Here is an 18,281-nt window from a genome sequence, read left to right as displayed (position 1 = left end):
CACCAGCATTCTCATCTCTCATCCTGCAAGGAAAAGTTCTACTAAATGATGACGAGCTTTGGTTACTAACCATTATAAACCAAACCTTGATGACATCTATTGTGATTATGGTATAAAGGATACAACAAAGAGCGAGGTAGTAATTTATATCCATTAACTCCTCAACTAATTTGGCAAAATCTCAACCTTGCAGGACACAGCCAAGAGAAACAAGATAGAAGAAACGTTTCTGGGGACTGCGGAAATGGAAATTAGTGTCTCAACCCCAAGCGCTTTTCTCTGGAGCAGCCGCATGAAGGTAATGTCAAATTCAGAATTTACTAGTTTAGAACTGCACATAAGGTAACAAGCTTGGTTGTCTGGTTTTCCCCACATGATCAGAACAATGTTGGTCTGTTCAAAAGTGATATATTAAGAAGGGATGGTTGACAGTCAGTGAAGAGGCAGCAGAATAGGAGCCTCTAATGTAAGGGAAAACATCTGACAAACTTCAATATGACCCCAGGACATTAACAACATTTTCTGTCTCACAGAGTCTGTTCATGAAGAAATAAATATGTGCAATGTACTTTAGAGATAAATATGTGCAATGCACCTTACCAAAAATTACTCAAATAAAACCTAAGGATTTGTTTATTACAGTGTTTCACACGCAGAGAGTGACCAATAAATTGTTAATATTATCATTATTTATTAGGCATGCATCAGCCACCAGAAGAAAAGAGTGATATATGTGGAATACCCTCTTTCACCAAGAGGACAGAAATGTGAAGCATCACTGTATATTGTAATTAAATTAAATGTCTGAAATATATGATCAGACTAAAAGCAATACCCATGTAAATCCTCATAGAACAAAACAGAAAGTTTAGAGAACTATCTTTTCAGCATTGAAAAATACTTAATCTCGATTTTTTTTTCCTCTAGAGTACTACTTTACAACGAGAAGGAGGTTATTGCTTTGGGCAAGCTTGGGCCAAGAATGTGACAAGTGTGGGAATCCAGGTTCCCTGCAGGGTTCAATGTTATTGTAGCAGCAAGTGATGGCTGTTACAATATAGCTTCATACTTCAATTCATTTTAGCTCTGGGGGGTAAGGTTGAAGAGAGCACATATCACTCAGTCCTGCTCAGCCACCTCCAAGTCCTTACTGGCTTGACTCCAAAGTCCCAAAGTTAAAAATGGAACTAGGGAGTGTTTGAGAAGGAGTTGCACCTTTGTTTTATAGCCCTGAAAATCGAGGGGCCTCAACAGAGAAGAAAGGAAGCTCCAGACTAGGCCCAACAAGGACACTGCCTCCCCCATTTCATTCTATCCCAGTTCAAGTCTAGAAAATAAACCGTCAGACTTCATCTTTAAATATTTCAGAACTCTTCTTCCTATTGTAAGTAGACATGTATTTTAAAAGTTTGTAACTTTAGCTTTTCCTATCAAATCATATTTTCCTAATGACTAAGTATCATTTCACAAATGCCCTCTTCTCACTTTAGATTCATCTCTGTTGATCTTCAGTGCTCTAGTTGAAGTTTGCTGCTCTGACTTTGCTTTCCCTGAATAGCCACTCATGAGTGATCTTTAACAAACCATTAAATGTACTGAAAAAAGAACTAGTTAGTGGAACCTTTATCATAAAGTAAAAAAGAAAAATTGCTTTTCATTCCAATAATTTATTCCTCTAGGTGTGGGCTTTGCAAGTCTGTGCCTTGGATATTGTTTCTTTTTAAAATAGTATAAGCTTATAACTGGCACATTCATCATAAAGAAGAGTTACCTTAATAAAATCCCTAAGACAATGAGCTTAGAAAAGCTGAAATTTTCTTTATTGATAAAGACAATATTATTGTTTTAGTTATCTATAAAAGGTGTGAAATTTCCATTTTAAAACTAAATGCCTGCAATATTTTCTCTAAGGTGTGACAATTAAAACCCCTATTTTTGAATACTAGTTTTGAATTCTAGTCTATGAAATTCCTATATCTATTTGAACCATAAAGATTTAACATGTTAAGAGATTTGATTTTATCATTTCTGTAAAGAAGAATGTAAGCATATTTATAATCATGGAGGCAGAGCTATTCCTACCATGACTTTAACTTGGACTGGGTCCATCAGTCTGTGCACAGAGTGGCACAACTGATTGAAACCCCACATTTACTTATTCAGATGATTTGAAACCAGGCAGGATCAGGATCTGCTTTTCCAGACTTATCTCCTATCAGTACCTTTAGTACCTCAAATGCTCAACATTCTTACAAGCTCAGCTACTAGAGGATCTCAAAATGTAGCCACCATTTTCCCATCTTTGTGTCTTTGTTCATGGTGCTCTCTTCACCTTGCAAGGTGGTTCTTCACCCCCACTCCCAATTTTAGCCTACAGATCTAGTCCTCAGAAGCCATTCTTATTACATATGCCCACCCTCCTCCCGGTAATTGGATGTGATCCCTAAATTCTGTAAATCTCCAAAGACAAGAAAAGAGGGAAGATGGGAGGGAGAAAGGGAAGAATGGAAGAAAGTCTCCTTTAGTATTTCCTAACTCTCCTGTGGCAAATAACTATTAAGCAAGGCAGGACTTTTTATTTATCCATTTGCCTTATTTTCCCTCTAAGAACAAAGGCTCCTTGAAGGCAAGTACTATGTCTTGTCCATTTTTATATCCCTCACAGAATATGGGGCAGTGTCTGACATGTAGTAGATGCTTAGTATTCATAAATGTCTAAAAGTGCACTGAATTCAAGTAAATATTTCAGATCTTGTCTTCCATATAGGAGAAAAACTGATGAAGTCCCCAAACAGCAAGAAAGTGACTAGGGAAATAGGGAAAACTCCTCTATGTAAGTCGACTTATTGACTGCTCTGTCAAATCAACACATGACAATTAGGTAGAGGAAGGAAGGACCCCTTCCACACGCTTTCCCTGCATTTGAAGCCAATGATCAAGCACTGTAAATGAGGCTGCACTATGTCATAGTTCTAATTACACCACCTCACTGATCTCCCTAGCTCATTAACTCAACTGAAAGCTTCATTGACAGCAGTTCTGTTGTGTGTGCACACATCTACAGAAGTGCTATAAAGTTGTGGCTGGTGACTAACTCCATCCCTCATATGCTCCCCATCCCTGCCTTTGCCTCTTTCTATCCCACGTCCTATCACCATGCGTTTACATCCCATCCACCAGTCAAGGCCTGGCTGAAAAGCCACCTGTCCACAAGACCTTCCCTGTTGCCTCTAGCTCTCTCCCATTGCGTTTGAGGTGAACATCCTGTAGTACCATCACTTTCACTCCAGATGAGATTTACTTATATTCCTACTTTATCTTCCTTACTTGACTCTAAGCAAGTCGAGAGTATAAAAATTTCTGACGTATCTTTGCATTCTTCATATTTCCTAGTACAGCAGGTGCCCAATCAGTGTTTGTTGAATAGAAACTGTCATTTCCCAAAATGATCATTTCAAACAAAAGCATTCATATAAAAACAACTGTACCCTTTGGATCTTAATGATCAAAAGGCATTTTGCAAGTTAGTAAAGAAGTAAATTATAAACCATCTCTATAAAGAAAAAGAGAGAGCCCAAAGAAAAGCACTTTGGAATTTTAGGCAGGGACACTAAGAGGGAGGCAAGGAAAGGTCAATACAAGAGAGTTACACCACTGCTACCCAGCGTTGGGCACCTTCTCTTGATACAAATTCAGAGCAAGAAATTGCAAGATTTCTCTGCAGGCTGGAATAGAATTGAGAGTATCTATGTCCCTTGAGAAACTGGGATAGCTCTAGACCAATCTGTGGGTCCTGACTGGGCAGGTCCTTTGGTGATTTGCATAAAAACACCCCTTATAAAGAGGTAGCATACATATATGAAGTATTATTATTATTTACCTACTATTGTTTAATTATTCATTCCAGGGGATGAGGAACAAGATATAATTCAGCTCCTTGTGTTTATTTGGGGTTGACACCATTTGTTCAGTTTTGTGCTGTTATGCCATAACTACTGCAGTATATTCAATTACTATTCAATAGGTGTTCTGAATCACCAAAGACAAAGAACCTCACAGCATCAGTGAAAATACACCTTATACCTAATTATAACAATTGCAGATTTGCAGGTGAGACTGTATATTTCATCAATTAGGATTAAATGCTGAGCTCCTACTAGCATTTACCACCCATGCCTTGTAAGAGAGATCAAGGCATCTGGCTTGAGACCCAGAGCTGTCACCAACAAGCTTGTGAAACTTATTCCTTTCTGGGTACCTTAGTTTTCTGTAAAAATGAGAATATTTACATATCTCTAATGTCTCACCTATAACATTCTATGAATTTTATATATACGCACAAAGACCTTTGATTTGACTCATAAAAGTCACAGACAAATACAACTCTTCACTAGCCTTGCACAGTATACCTTCTATACAGAAATACCTTGTATTTCTGTTGCAAAATTTGCCATGGGTAATATGTAAAAGCTAAGATCAGAGCGCCATAAATTGTAACTCCAATGCCAAAAAGTTCAGCCTAAATAGCAATTAAAATTAAGTCTTGCTGCATAATTAAAGGGCACCTGCTTTATTTCAGGCCTAATCAATGTGAGATCTTACACAGAGGAGCTCATTACTTGCATCAAACAAAAGTATGTTGGTTAAATAGCAAGTTCTTCAGGTTCTATTTAATTACTATCTTAAACCATCCTATACAATCTTATGATTATCCTAGAATGTCTTTGCTTCCAAGTTAAAACATTCAGTGTCTATTAAATAATAATGCAAAAATGAAAAACTAGTTTGAAATTGCCTTATAAGATGAGCCAGCTATTTCCAAATCTAAGCAAGTTTTGCTTTTGATGGTGGTGTGTAAATTATCTTTCCAGAAGCTTTAGCTCTATATTTAATTTTTAAAATGCTGTTGTCTGCCCCTTTTTTCTATCTGGTCACTTTTGGTGGGACAATTAGATGCCTGAAGGCTTTTCTTAACTTCAAGAAACATATGTACATGTTTTCCCAAAGAGATGTGGGAGGACTCCTTTGGTTGGATTGTTAAAATGGGTGATAATAATTGAAGACTAGCTTTTCAATTAAGCCCTAAGACAAAAAGAAAAGATGGGGTAAAATAAAGATAATTTATGGAATTGTATAAGACCAATCTCAAAAAGACCTAGCTGAAGGGTAACTGGATAGATTTTACATTTGCAGTGAAGCTCAGGATCTGGAGTTCTTCTTTTTATTCTTTTTTTAAAATCCCAGCCCAGTTGAGGCTTGAGTGACATGCAAAACAAGGTAGAGGGACTCTGCCAAGTGTTTGCTGTTCCTTTTGTCTCAGCAATTTTAAAAGAGAAAATATACTTTGGCCAACATCTGCCATCTGCATTCATAATCTTTGGGGTTCTCTCTCTTCTCCTCCCCTCCCACCCCTAATTGCCTCTCTTTCTAGCGTCTTTCTTATAACAAATAACACAGACATTCTTGGAAGTCTCCTTACTTGAAATTTTCCTCCTGAGAGTGTCAGTACCATTCCTAAAAGTTTATCTTAAAACTATTCTTAGATGAAATACCAAATGTTCTATAGCATGACACACAGGTGGTAGTTACCAAGTTTGTTTTGACAAATAAACAGGGTATTCAAAACCTTTACAATCTTCCCAATGAGTCATGATACCATTTGTATAGATAACATTCAGTCTGTAATAGCCTTCCCAGTGTCCCTTCAACCCTTAGGATACTTTATGATAAAGTGTAATCTATTATGGATCATCAAATGATAGTTACACTGTACCCAGCTGAATATGATCCTATGGCCCTCCAAACAATGGAAATCCTTCTTTCTCTGAGAGACAGAAATGCATGTAGAATTGCAAAGAATCAGGAATGACTAAGGGGATGAGTGAACGATGGTGGTTCAAATGTATAACCTTTTAAAATGTAAATGAAATGTGTGTTTTTCCTATAGCAGATATATATGAACATAATATTTCTATGTGTAAATACACATACAAATATTAGTACTATGTATAGTTCTAGTCATTGGCTCTCTGGTGAAAAGTGCATACTTGGGTAACATGATGCTTCTTACTGGACCAAAAGTTATTGGGATCGAAAGTCATCTGCCAGTATTAAGATGGAAAGAATTGCTATGTCGGGCTCAAACTCTTGAGCATCTGAGGTAAGACCCTTCGAGCTTACATATCCTAAGTATATCACTCTGGTCCAGTTAGAGACACCGCATTCTTTACCTTGTCCACCTGTGATAGACACTTGCACACGGCCCTTCAACGTCAGAAGTACCCACCTGGCGTCTGTTCAGGTGTCCCACCGAGAGCTGGAGCAGACTGCTCATGCCTGGTCAACCTCATAGCTTAAAAATCAACAACAACTCTATTTAAATAAGCATTAAAAACAACTTGAGCCTAGAAAATATACTCAGTGCTAACTGCATTGGATAGTAGGGGCAAGTTTAGTTTTCCTATTTGTAATTAACATCACATACAAGATGTTTACATCATAAAAGGTTTGTTGTTTTATTTGAATCTCAAGAACATCCTTCAATGTTACGTCAATTCTTAATCTTCAAAATTGTCATGTGATTCAATTGACAAGAAACAACAATAAATAAACTTTATATCTCAAACTGATCCTTTAGGTTATAAAAGAGCTGGGAAATTCATATAGAAATTGTAATTTATTTAATCTAAGTATTGGTTTCTAGGATCTGACTCAGTTTCATCTGGGGCCTAGCACTACTATGGCTTATCCTTAAATGGCCCCCTGTTATTATCCTTGCTCCCTAAAAACCTGGGTTATTGATTGCTTAGAGGACTTTCACTGACTCTTCCAAAGTTCAAAATACCACATTTCCATAACTTGTCATAAAATAGAGAAAAATACAATAAATAAAATAAAATCATATATATGATTAAAAATGGTTATGTTACATAAGGCTGTCTTCTAAGAAATGCCAATGAAAAAGCAAACTTTTCGGCTTCTAAGAGGATAAGAAATATGTTTTGTGGTGTTATTTTATTAACTTCACAGCAGTTATTTAAAAATTAAATTACTTAATAAATTTTACAAGTTAGAAATATATTTAAATATACTCATTCACTAATATGGTGATTTAGTTACAAATTTTTAATTATTTGTCATTCATGAGCCATTGCTAATCATTAGAGTTCATTTAGTCATTTGGTAATTTAGGGAAAATTTTGTTCTCTTTAAAAGTGCAATATAAAGAAAGACTTTTAGAAAACAAGTATTTATGTTGTTTTTTTTTAAGTTGGCGTTGAAGCTTGTTTTTATTTATAAATTATCTAGTGAAGCTGGGCAGAAATTCAACTTCTCCTCAGCCTGATTTTTCTTTTTCAAAAGCAACCATTCTTTTTGGTTTGTCTGGGAGCTTGTTTGGCTGCTTCCATCATGCATGAAAAGAAAAGGCACTCCAAAATTCCATTCTGCCTCCTAGCTGCCATAGGCCTTGTCAGTCTTATTCAGGAAGCTCTTGGGTTACAAGGCTGGTGGTGCAAACCTTCATATCCTAGGACTCAGGAGCAAATAATTCTTCTACGTTTCATGCCCAGCATCAATGGATTTGCTGCCTTCTACATTTCAAAACAGTCCACAGCTGGATCAGGGGTTTGCTTCACCTGCAAACTGGGAAAAGCCACCCAGGGCATTGACACCTCTGGGGTGACCCTCTAGTGAATCTGAAAGCCAAAGCTGCTGAATGAGCTCAGTTTGCTAAATCTGCTAATCTTTGTGAACATTCAACAAGACAAGTCAGCCTCAGAAAGACATCAAACAGATTTAAAAGAAGGGTGGAAGAAGATACTCAACGAATTTTGGAGGTCAGGGTCTCAGGGAGGGAGAGTGCCCTCTTGGATTCTGCAGGCCCCTTCACACTGTCTCTCAGGGAGCGCACGCTCTTCTGGCGGTTCCTTGCAAAACGAGCCCTCTTGATCTTCCACAACGCCGCATCACTGAGGTTAGCGACATTGGTCCTTACAGCAGTGATAGCTTTGCAAAAGGAATTAGACATTACCATTTTCCTTAACCAGCTACATAACACAACTACTTTGAAACAATCCATCTATGTATATTTTCAATAGTAAAATATATCTTTCAAGGATACATGAATCATTCATCTCCCTCTATGATGAGTCTTATATTAAAAAATCATGACCATTGCCTATCATGACTATCACGTATCGTTTTTCTGTTTGGACCATACGATTAAATTATCTAATTTTTATTATCACTGGATAAATAATTGATTGACCAAAGTCCTTCCCCATCTATTTAGAGCTACAGGTAACTGATTAATAAGTGTGCAAGAGTGAATTTGCAAGGTGCAAATATATCTCACAAAATTGTTCACACACATTATAAACATGATGATTGCATAATATTTAAGGAACACACAGTCACAAATGGTTATCATAGGTCCTCAAGGAAATGAGGAGTTTTGATTTTGGAATGCCAGAAAATAGTTAACCTATGGATTACTATAGTAGATATTCAGTAAACGTTTGATGAACCGAGGATATTAAATGAAAGCATCCTCCATAATGGGAAATTAAAATACAGGCAGACTATCTTCTGCTTGTCTAACAAGCACAAGAATAGGAACTGTGACTGTTTAAAGCAAGGTCTTTGTTTTGCTTACTTGTAGGAAAAGGAAATTCTTTATTACAATCCAAATGTAGCTGAGCTTCCAAAGAAAGCGTCTCAAATCTATTGACAAAGAACTCCCAGCTCAAAGCAGGAATATCTTGCTTAAGAAAATGCAAGAGTAAAAGTTTGCTCAATATTGTGGGCCGATCTTTAACCACAGTATCAAACTGGAAGTCAAGACAAAGACACAGACCCTGGGGAAGAGGGGAAGAAAAAAAAGAAAGTTAGATATAAACATCTAAGTTACTTCAAAGTAAATACACTAAGTAAAGTCAGTGAAACAAGGCAACCTCCTCAATCCACACTTATAATGTAGAATGATCCAATTGAAATCTTTTTTGATTGCAAGTTTTACTAGGAAAAAAAAAGCAGAAGAGGAGCTACTTCTAACTGTAGAATATCTCTTGAATTTTGATTCAGAAATCTGAACTAAATGTATACTATTGATTTTCTGATGCATTAAATCATAACCACTTAATCCAAATACACTCAAACCAATGTTTCTTTTTTTAATGTCTACAGTTTCTATTAAGAGAAACATACTTTCAAAGCTACATTTAGAATACCCGAGAAGATGGTCTTCAGATTACCTTTCAGTGCTAAGTTCCGTGATTCTAAAATAAAGTCAACTCATCTTGTCTTCTTGGAATGTGAGTGGAACATAGAATCTTAAAAAATCAAGGTTGGAGTGGATTGAGTATCCATTTCTCTAATATATGAGTCTACCATCCCCATTTTTAACTGAATGAAATTTAAAAACTATAATTCATCCAACCATCCTATTAATTCACTCAACTCTCCTTTAATGAGTGCCTCCTATGTTCCAGGCCCCGAGCAGGGGTTAGACATACAACCACCCAGTCTGATGAAAACCAACAGAGAAGGACTATCCAGAAGGCAGCTGGGAACTTTTACAAAGGAGGGTGTGGGTCCACACGCAGAAAAACACTATCATTTTTCAGATCCTGCACAGTTTGCCCTTTGTTTTAGTGTCTTTTAGAGAAGAACTCTTACATTGGATTTCAAGGCAGTGTACACACACACACACACACACACACACACACACACACTGACAGTTAAGAACATGGACTTTATTATGAATCAGACCTGAGTTTGCTCTGCTACTTACTAGCTGTGTGACTCTGAAAAAGTTACTTAACTCTTCTAACCCTCAGCTTCTCTATCTGTAAACTGGGAACACACAAAAGGTTATTGTGAGGATTAATGAGATAATGCATGATGGGACACTTTTAATACATGGCCCTGGAAACACAGTATCTATTTGACAAATTTTAGCTCTTGTCATTTTTATTAGTTTTAATAATGATGATATAATAATCAGATTCCAATGTGGAAAAACAGTAGATCAGGATTCTGGAGGTTCTAGTCTTGGTTTTCCCACTAATTCACTCTATGTCCTTTGATAAATCACATTCTCTCTCTGAGACTTGGTTTCTTCAACTACAAAATAAAGGTGCCAAATAGATAAATGCATGACTCTCTCCAGGTCTCATATTCCATGTTTCTTTGGCTTTAATTTGTGGTGTTTCATTTTGGTAGCATATTTACCTTCTTATGTTTTTCTTTGATTTATGTTATTATGATTTATGTATTTATGATTACGTTATAATTCATCTGATTTCTCTTAGCATCTGGTCACTAATGACAAGCTCAGGAGCCAGCTAAATGCTATAAGATAAACCAGCCTAGTTTAAAAATCTGCCACAAAAAAAGTCATACAATAATTATATCTCTCAGAAGTGATATCAGCATATGGAGAAAGACTGAAAAGAAAGTATCAACAAATAAAAACAAGAGGTCTGTTAATAAGGTGTGGTTCTGGGATGTTTTTTCCACTTTAAAAATTTCCACTGTTACCATCATCATGATCATCAGTATTATATATGTTTATGTGGCAAATAACTCAATGATTTAGTAGAGCAGAGCAGAGCACTGTCTGCAGAGCAGATAACACACATCTGAGGCACGTCACCTGCAATGCTGGCCTCTTTATGGTGTCAAGCAGGAGACCAGCCCTGGTGGCCACTGCTGGGTTGACGTCCTCCACAGCCGTCAGAAAGCAGCAGAAGGCATGTGCCAGGGAGTACTTCAGCAGGTGGTTTTTGGTCACTGAGTGAATATCCAGAAATCTACAAATTACAGCCACTTTTTCCACTGCAATGTAAAAGGCAGAGCACAAAAAAAATGGCATTTGTTTAGATAGTCTGAGAACTGAACCCACCAAGAAAAAGTTAACTCTGGGCCCCCCACACACTGATTTTAAATACCAAAAGGAAATTCTAATGCCACCTTCTCCAGTGTTCCCTTTCTTCTGTGCAGCAAAGATGGCTTCTTCTCAGTGCAGTAGTTTTCTGCGAGGCAGCCTTGATTTAGCTCCAGGTTGTCTCTTTTGTTTTTTTTAATGATCTTTCCCTTGTTTAACTTCCAGCTACATTTCAAGCTATTCAGAATGCCTCCATGCTCATTTCTTTGTCCATTTCACAGAGGCAGGAGGTGCCCCCCAGGTCTGGCTCTAGGTTCTGGATCCCCTACTCCACTCTTAGCATGTCACAATGTGAAATGACAACCAGTCTTCCTGGCGCTATAAAAGCCAAGTATTTCTTCCATGAATAAGTGCACCCTTACTTGATAAATTTCTAATTATCCTGCAAATCTATGTTGAGTAATTCCAGCCACTCTTAAAACATAGTTTTATAAAAAGCTATAGTAGCTAGTGTAGCAATATAGTTCCATGCAAATAAAGACGTTTCAGTAGTTTGCTTAAGCTGTTCCAGCAACCTAGAATATTCTTGAGATTATTTTCTGCTTATTGATACGCTACCATCCTTAAAGAATCTGCTGCTGAAATTCTATCTATTCTGTAAAGTCCATTCTGACCTCCTAGAGTGGCCTTTCCATCCCATGAACTCCTGCAAAAATACTGTTCATTTACCTATGGCATTTGTGTATTCATATATAGCTATATGACATATCTTCTTTTGTGTTCTTGAATTATATTTATACCTTTATAGTTTCTTAACCTCTTCTTATATGTTTATATTTGATCTTATCAATTAAATTAGGAGCTTCTTGAGAGCAGAAATCTGCTCTTATTCTCTTTTTATTGTTCCCATAGTACCTAGTACATACAGTATTTATTCAATAAATTCACTGATTCACTTATTTTAAAAATACATACTGGGGCCGGCCCAGTGGCATAGCAGTTAAGTGTGCACGCTCCGCTGCGGCAGCCTCGGGTTCGGATCCCGGGCGCGCACAGACACAATGCTTGTCAAGCCATGCAGTGGCGGCATCCTATATAAAATGGAGGAAGATGGGCACGGATATTAGCCCAGGGCCAGTCTTCCTCAGCAAAAAAGAGGAGGATTGATGATAGATGTTAGCTCAGGGCTAATCTTCCTCACACACACACACACATACACACACAAATATATATATATAAAGAACATGTATATAACTAAGAAATCATCCTAGGTACTTAGGAGGAGATGGAAGTAAATGGAAAAATGAATTGTTAAGAACTGAACGTTTGTGTCCTCCCCCCAAAATTCATATGTTGAAGCCCTAACCCCCACTGTGATGGTATTTGTAGGTGGGACCCTGGGAGGTAATTAGGTTTAGATGAGGTCATGAGGGTGGGGTTCCCCTGATGGGCTTCATGTCCTTATAAGAAGAGGAAGAGACACCAGAGCTCTCTGTCTCTCTCTCCACCATGTATGTGAGGACACAGCGAGAAGGCAGCCAGCCATCTACAAGCCAGGAAGAGAGACTTCACGGAGGAAGCAAATTGGCCGACACCTTGATCTTGGACTTCCCAGCCTCCAGAACTGTGAAAAATAAATTTCTGTTGTTTAACCCACCCAGTCTGCGGTATTCTGTTATGACAGCCCGAGCAGACTAATAAGTGAATCATTCACAGGTCTTGAGTTCCAAGTCAAGTCGACTAAAACAATAAGACAGATACAACTATAACTGAAATGTAATATAAAAAGCTATAAATGCTACTAACGTGGCGTAAATAAAACACTATGGGCAATCAGGGGATAAAGAAATGACTTTATTTCTTGGGATGTCACTGAGGGAACCAAGAAAGTAGAACACAGTTGGGGCATGTGAAGGTAGTTTTCAAATGGAGGTGGCATTTGAATGGGACCTAGAAGGGAAGAGGATTTCAGATGGAGAGCACAGAATGGCCAAGACATGGATGAGGGGAAGCAGGCAGCAATGGGGAAAGAGCAATGACATGTGTGGAAAAAAGAGTGGGAAATGAGGCTGCAAACACTCGCAATTAGACCATGGGAGGCTTTGAATATCAGTTTAAGGGATCTGAACTTTATTCTCTAGGCACTGAAAACCCATTAAAATGTTTTGAATAGAAAAGCGACATAATCAGAGCTATGATTCATAAGATTAGTCTGGCAACAATATAATCCTTAAATTGTAATGAAAGAGCATAATTAATCATTTATCTGCTTTATTTGTATTTAAATGCTGGTAAAATGTTGCCAATACCACATACTTTTTTGTTAGCAAACTTTAATCTAATTCCCTACAACATCACGTGCTACCATAGAAATAAACTAGCCCCTGGGATTCATGAGGCATAAAAAGCAAGAACTCTTTGAAGTGGCCAGATATTAGGGAACTGAGCTCTAAAGTATAATAGTTAACTCACCTGATGGAACTTCCATTTCTTTGCCAAATTTTTTATTTTTATTTTTTTTGTGTGAGGAAGATCAGCCCTGAGCTAACATCTGTTGCCAATCCTCTTTTTGCTGAGGAAAATTGGCCCTGGGCTAACATCCATGCCCCTCTTCCTCCACTTTACATGGGACACCGCCACAGCATGGCCTGACAAGCAATGCGTCAGTCCGTGTCTAGGATCCAAACTTGCAAACCACGGGCCACTGAAGCGGAGCGTGCAAACTTAACCGGTACACCACCAGGCCAGCCCCTCTTTGCCAAATTTTTGAGACATTAAAATATACAGAACCATTCTGATGAGGTACACTATGGTATGTCAGTCCTGCTTGCTGCCCCCTGAAAATGAGAGTACTAGCAGATTGGGGTGACAGTGAAGCCAGCAGATGTGAGACTAAGAGAACATGTCCACGTTCCTTCCTTACCATGTTTCTGTGAGAACTTGCCATTCTAAGCACTAGGAACTTATACCCATCACTGCACCGAACTTGGTCCCTGATGCTACAATGGCAAGGATATAACAGCAGAGATTCTCAAACTTCACTGCATTACCTGTAGAACATGTTAAAAATGTAGATTCTTGACCTCACCCCCTGAGATTCTGATTCAGTAGGTCTAGGATAGGGCCCGACAATCTGCATCTTTAACAAACATTCCCAGTTACTCTGATGCAAGCAACCTATTAGGTTGACCAGATAATTTATTATTCAAGCCAGGACTCATCTGAAGGTAAACAAGGGTACAATTAATAAATACACTTGGACAGCAGGCATAAACGGGGACTATCCTGGTCAAACCTGGACAGGGTCACCCTACCTAAGGACACTCTGCAAAATACTATTATCAGGGAAGCTCGGCTGAGTAGAACCACCAAAGAACACCAACAAGCAGGACAATGCCCTGTAAAAACAAGGGGGGATAAAGGAGGGCCGCAAATAGACGGCATGACGGGACACGTGGTTGACCTCGCGACCAGAGAGCATTTTCAAGCTAATAGAGAGGTACCTGCTTCAAACCTCATCTTCCAGTCTCTGCTGTTGAAATTGCCGTTTATGATTGTCCAGAAGATGTCAGCACCATGAGGAAGCGACAAAGCATGGAGAAGGAGAGGAACTGCCAACGAAGAGAGCTGGGAGAACTCAGATTTGACGACTCTCCACAGACTGGGGAATCCAGAAGAGCAAAGTGGTTACAGTTATAATAACCTTTCTAGAAAAAAAATCATATTATCTTAATTTACAGGAAGTGTAGTTAACAGGTGGCCGGTAGGGATGCTTTCGGTGAAATTACACTCATGCACAAAACTATAATCCTCTGATACATTTTTCCTATGCTCTGGTCTGTTAATGTTTTTTTAAAGAAATTGCTTTTATGTAACAACATAGAAAAACACTTACCACTTAACATTATATTTTTAACATAAAAATTATATATTATAAATTCAGGTATATAAATGAACAATGACTGTTAAATAATATACAAAATTGATATTAGTTATGTTAAGATGATGGGATAAGTGATTTTTTTAAATTTTCTTGTAGTGAACATCTGGGAGTTTTGTTGGTTTTACCTGCCTAGCAGCCTTTTCCTCTTATTCTTGCAAAGAACAACTCTTTTTCTATTAAAAACAGTCTGTCCACCAGCTGGCAGGGCTGTCAGTCAAGATGCCCCACCTTTCCTATTGCAAGAGTGAACACAAAACCCAGGTTGATCAAAGTACTTCAATGCCATGAAAAGAGTGAGTAGTCTGGGGTGGGCATATGACCCAAGCTTGGGAATGCCAGAATCCTTTTTCAAGATATAGATATGATCTCTCTCCTAAAATCTCAGGAACAAAGTGCAATGTTGGTCTAGAGCTGCTATTGATCCTCTTTCCCACCTCATAGGGACAGCCTGCTGAGAAGAAGCAAACAGAGAAGGAACTAGGCTAAGTGATGGGGAGAGGCAGAGAAAGGGGAAGGGGGAGGGGGAGAGAGAGAGAGAGCCCTAGTAACATGAGTACTAGCCATGCCTAAAACCAGACCACTATGGTCAAAATGTACCTTAGCAAGTTTAGCTAAGTCCTTATCAATTTCTACCAGGAAAATTCTGAATATATATTTTTAGTAATAATATATTATTGGTTTCAAATTTTTTGCTCAATTATTTAAAGTATACTTTTTGTTTGTTTTTGTTGTTGTTTTGTTTTGTTTTCTGTTTGGCTCCAGAATTAGTATCAGAATCAAAACTATTTGTGACTTTTAAAAAACTCACAATGCACCACTAAGAGATGGGAGGAGTGACACACATCTCCATTTTACAGAGAACATAGTGAGGTACTTGTACACTAGAGCTGCTTGTTTCTGAGAAGACATACTAGAGCTATGGAATGAAAAGGAACAATTTTCAAACACCATATGCTTCATCTGAGTCATGGAAATCAGAGAAATATGGATCTAATCCCACCCCTGCCATTAATTAACTGTGTAACTATGTTTAAATTTCTTAACTTCTCTGAACTTTCATTTGCTCCCAATGCTGGTTATATAAAATGAGATGATGCATAGTGCTTGACACATAGTAGGTATTCAAAAACCTCACGCTACTGTTATCATTGTGAGGCTAAAGATGATGGTGCTTCCAGAGCACAATAGACCCTTTGAAGAATGCAAACGAAAAAGAAGACACAATCTGTGCCATTGTGGAACTTGCAATTTATTTGAAGAAGGCAAACCATGTACAACACCACTAGAAAACCATCTCAGTGAAAAAATCTCTGGATTTGGCCAGTCCCATATGGCTTTGCCAGTTCTCTAAGGCAGCTTTATTTGAAAAAGGAAGACTGTCCTTTCCCCAGATCCCTTCATAGTCCATCATGGTTTTTGTGTCTTCGAGGAAAAAAACCTGGGCTGTGTAGCCCAAAGGCTGAGTCAGAGATCCCACGGCACCAATAATCCATTTGGCTTGGGTACATGTCTGGTAGAGGTTGCTTTAACGATAAAAGTCAGCCCACTTAGTATTCTCACTCCCCTGGAATGACCGGAGCTTCTGCCTGACTCTTGACCCTGCTCCTTCATTGCTTTTGCCTGGACTTGCTGCTTGTCTCCACTGTCACACTCATCCTTTCAGATTATTCCTACTCTTCCCCACATCCAGGTCAGCCACACTGCCCTTCTACCAGCTCCTCCCACTGCGCCTGTAGAATCCCCGTTTTATTATGAGAAAACTTCTTTAGATCTTCCACCTCTCCCATAGCGTTCTTCTGTACTGGGTTGAATAATGTCCCCATCCAAAAATATTCATGTCTACCCAGAACCTCAGATTGTGACCTTATTTGGAAATAGGGCCTTTGTCGATGTAATTAGTTAAGCTGAGGTCATACTGGATTAGGGTGGGCCCTAAATCTAGTGACTAGTGTTGTTATAGGAAGAGGAGAGGACACACAGAGACACACAGGGGAAAGTGACCCATGAAGATGGAGGCAGAGGTTAGAGGGATGCAGCTACAAGCCATGGAAGGCCAGGGATTGCCGGCACCCGCCAACAGCCAGAAGAGGCAAGGAAGGATTCTTCCCTAGAGGCTTCAGAGGAAGCAAGGCCCCGCCAAAGCCTTGATTTCAGACTTCCAGCCTTAGAACTGTGAGAGGATAAATTTCTGTTGTTCTAAGCCACTCAGTTTGTGGTAATTTGTTACGGCAGCCCTAGACAGCTTCTCCCTCCACCTTAGCTGAAACCTGATGTTTTCCTGGTAACACAGTTTCGCCTTAACACTCTCTCTGAGTCTTCACCCTAGTCTTCACTGGCTCCAAATGATCCTTGCTTCCCATGACTTCCTCCAGGCCTTCTCTTACCAACCTCTTTCTTTTGAAACCCATGACATCTACTTGTAGAGCCCTTCTCCATTCCTTGGTGAATTTGGAGGCTCAGTCTTCTTCCTCACCCAAGCCTCTGCTGATACCTTTAGTGAATCAAGCCCTGGTTTCATAGATCTCCCACTTCCTCAATCACAGTGGCCTTTATCTCTGCTCTACTGGATGAGCCACTGACTTCACCTCTCGAAGACTAAGAACACTCAGCTTTCCACCTCTGATCCTGACTGAGACTTCTTTTCTCTCTTTTCTATACTCTTCTCCCAAACATCAAACTTTTTCTGGCTTCATTTGCCTCCGGTCTTAGACTGAATCCCAGAGTCAACCATTTTGTCACTCTGGAATTCCTTGTCCCTCTGACTTCCACTCTAATCAAATCACTAATTGCCACTCCTGAATAAACCCACTGCCCACTCTCTCTCATCCACTCCCAGGCCCTAGAGCATTGGTGAAAAAGAAACACAAATTCCTACTAACTTGGTCCACCACAAAGGTGAGGTTAGTTCATGCTACCTAACCTCAACGGGACCTGAAGCTAGTTTGGAAGGGGCTGAATGCTAGCCCCTTCCAAACTAGACTGCAAATTCCCAAAGTGCCTAGAATAACAATGTATTTAGTAAGCCCTCAATAATATTTGTTGAAGGAATGAATAAATAAATGAGCAAAAGGAGTAAAGACAGATAGAGCCTCAACTTGGTTTTGTCACCAAGTTAACCTAAACCAAACTTTTCCTTTTTTTTTATCACCTCATTCTCTTACATATAAAATGAAGATAATATTTTTCTGACTTACATCCAGAAAGATTGTAACAGTTATTTTAAGGTTTCAGGAAGAAAAACACTACATAAATCTAGGGCAATATTTTACTATTTTTCTCAAAATGCCTCAGCCATCTCTAAAAAACTACCCTAGTAGACAATATATGGAGAGATTTTAGATATCTACTAGCAGTTCTATCTCAAGTAAGAAATTGGAGTCTTTTTTTTTTTTTTTTTGGTGAGAAAGATTGGCTCTGAGCTAACATCTGTACCCATCTTCATCTATTTTG

At 38.6% G+C, this 18,281-nt stretch overlaps 1 protein-coding gene across 5 annotated transcripts in view; it reads right to left on the bottom strand.

The window, feature by feature from the left end:
• The window catches only part of UNC79 (unc-79 homolog, NALCN channel complex subunit), a 225,517-nt gene that overhangs the window by 82,232 nt on the left and 125,004 nt on the right, over window positions 1-18,281 (bottom strand). For all 5 annotated transcript variants that reach the window (XM_058567601.1, XM_058567600.1, XM_058567603.1 and 2 more), the window contains 5 exons: window positions 14,392-14,549; window positions 10,658-10,839; window positions 8,657-8,858; window positions 7,828-8,007; window positions 6,287-6,352 (listed from right to left, as the gene is read on the bottom strand). In XM_058567601.1, coding sequence (XP_058423584.1) covers window positions 6,287-6,352; window positions 7,828-8,007; window positions 8,657-8,858; window positions 10,658-10,839; window positions 14,392-14,549 — 788 coding nt within the window. The remainder of the gene's footprint in view (window positions 1-6,286; window positions 6,353-7,827; window positions 8,008-8,656; window positions 8,859-10,657; window positions 10,840-14,391; window positions 14,550-18,281) is intronic.

Source organism: Diceros bicornis, chromosome 24 (assembly GCF_020826845.1).
Source record: "Diceros bicornis minor isolate mBicDic1 chromosome 24, mDicBic1.mat.cur, whole genome shotgun sequence".
Lineage (NCBI taxonomy): Eukaryota > Metazoa > Chordata > Mammalia > Perissodactyla > Rhinocerotidae > Diceros > Diceros bicornis.
The sequence above is the reverse complement of the archived record's forward strand: the minus strand, read 5'-3'. Positions and strand labels throughout refer to the sequence as shown.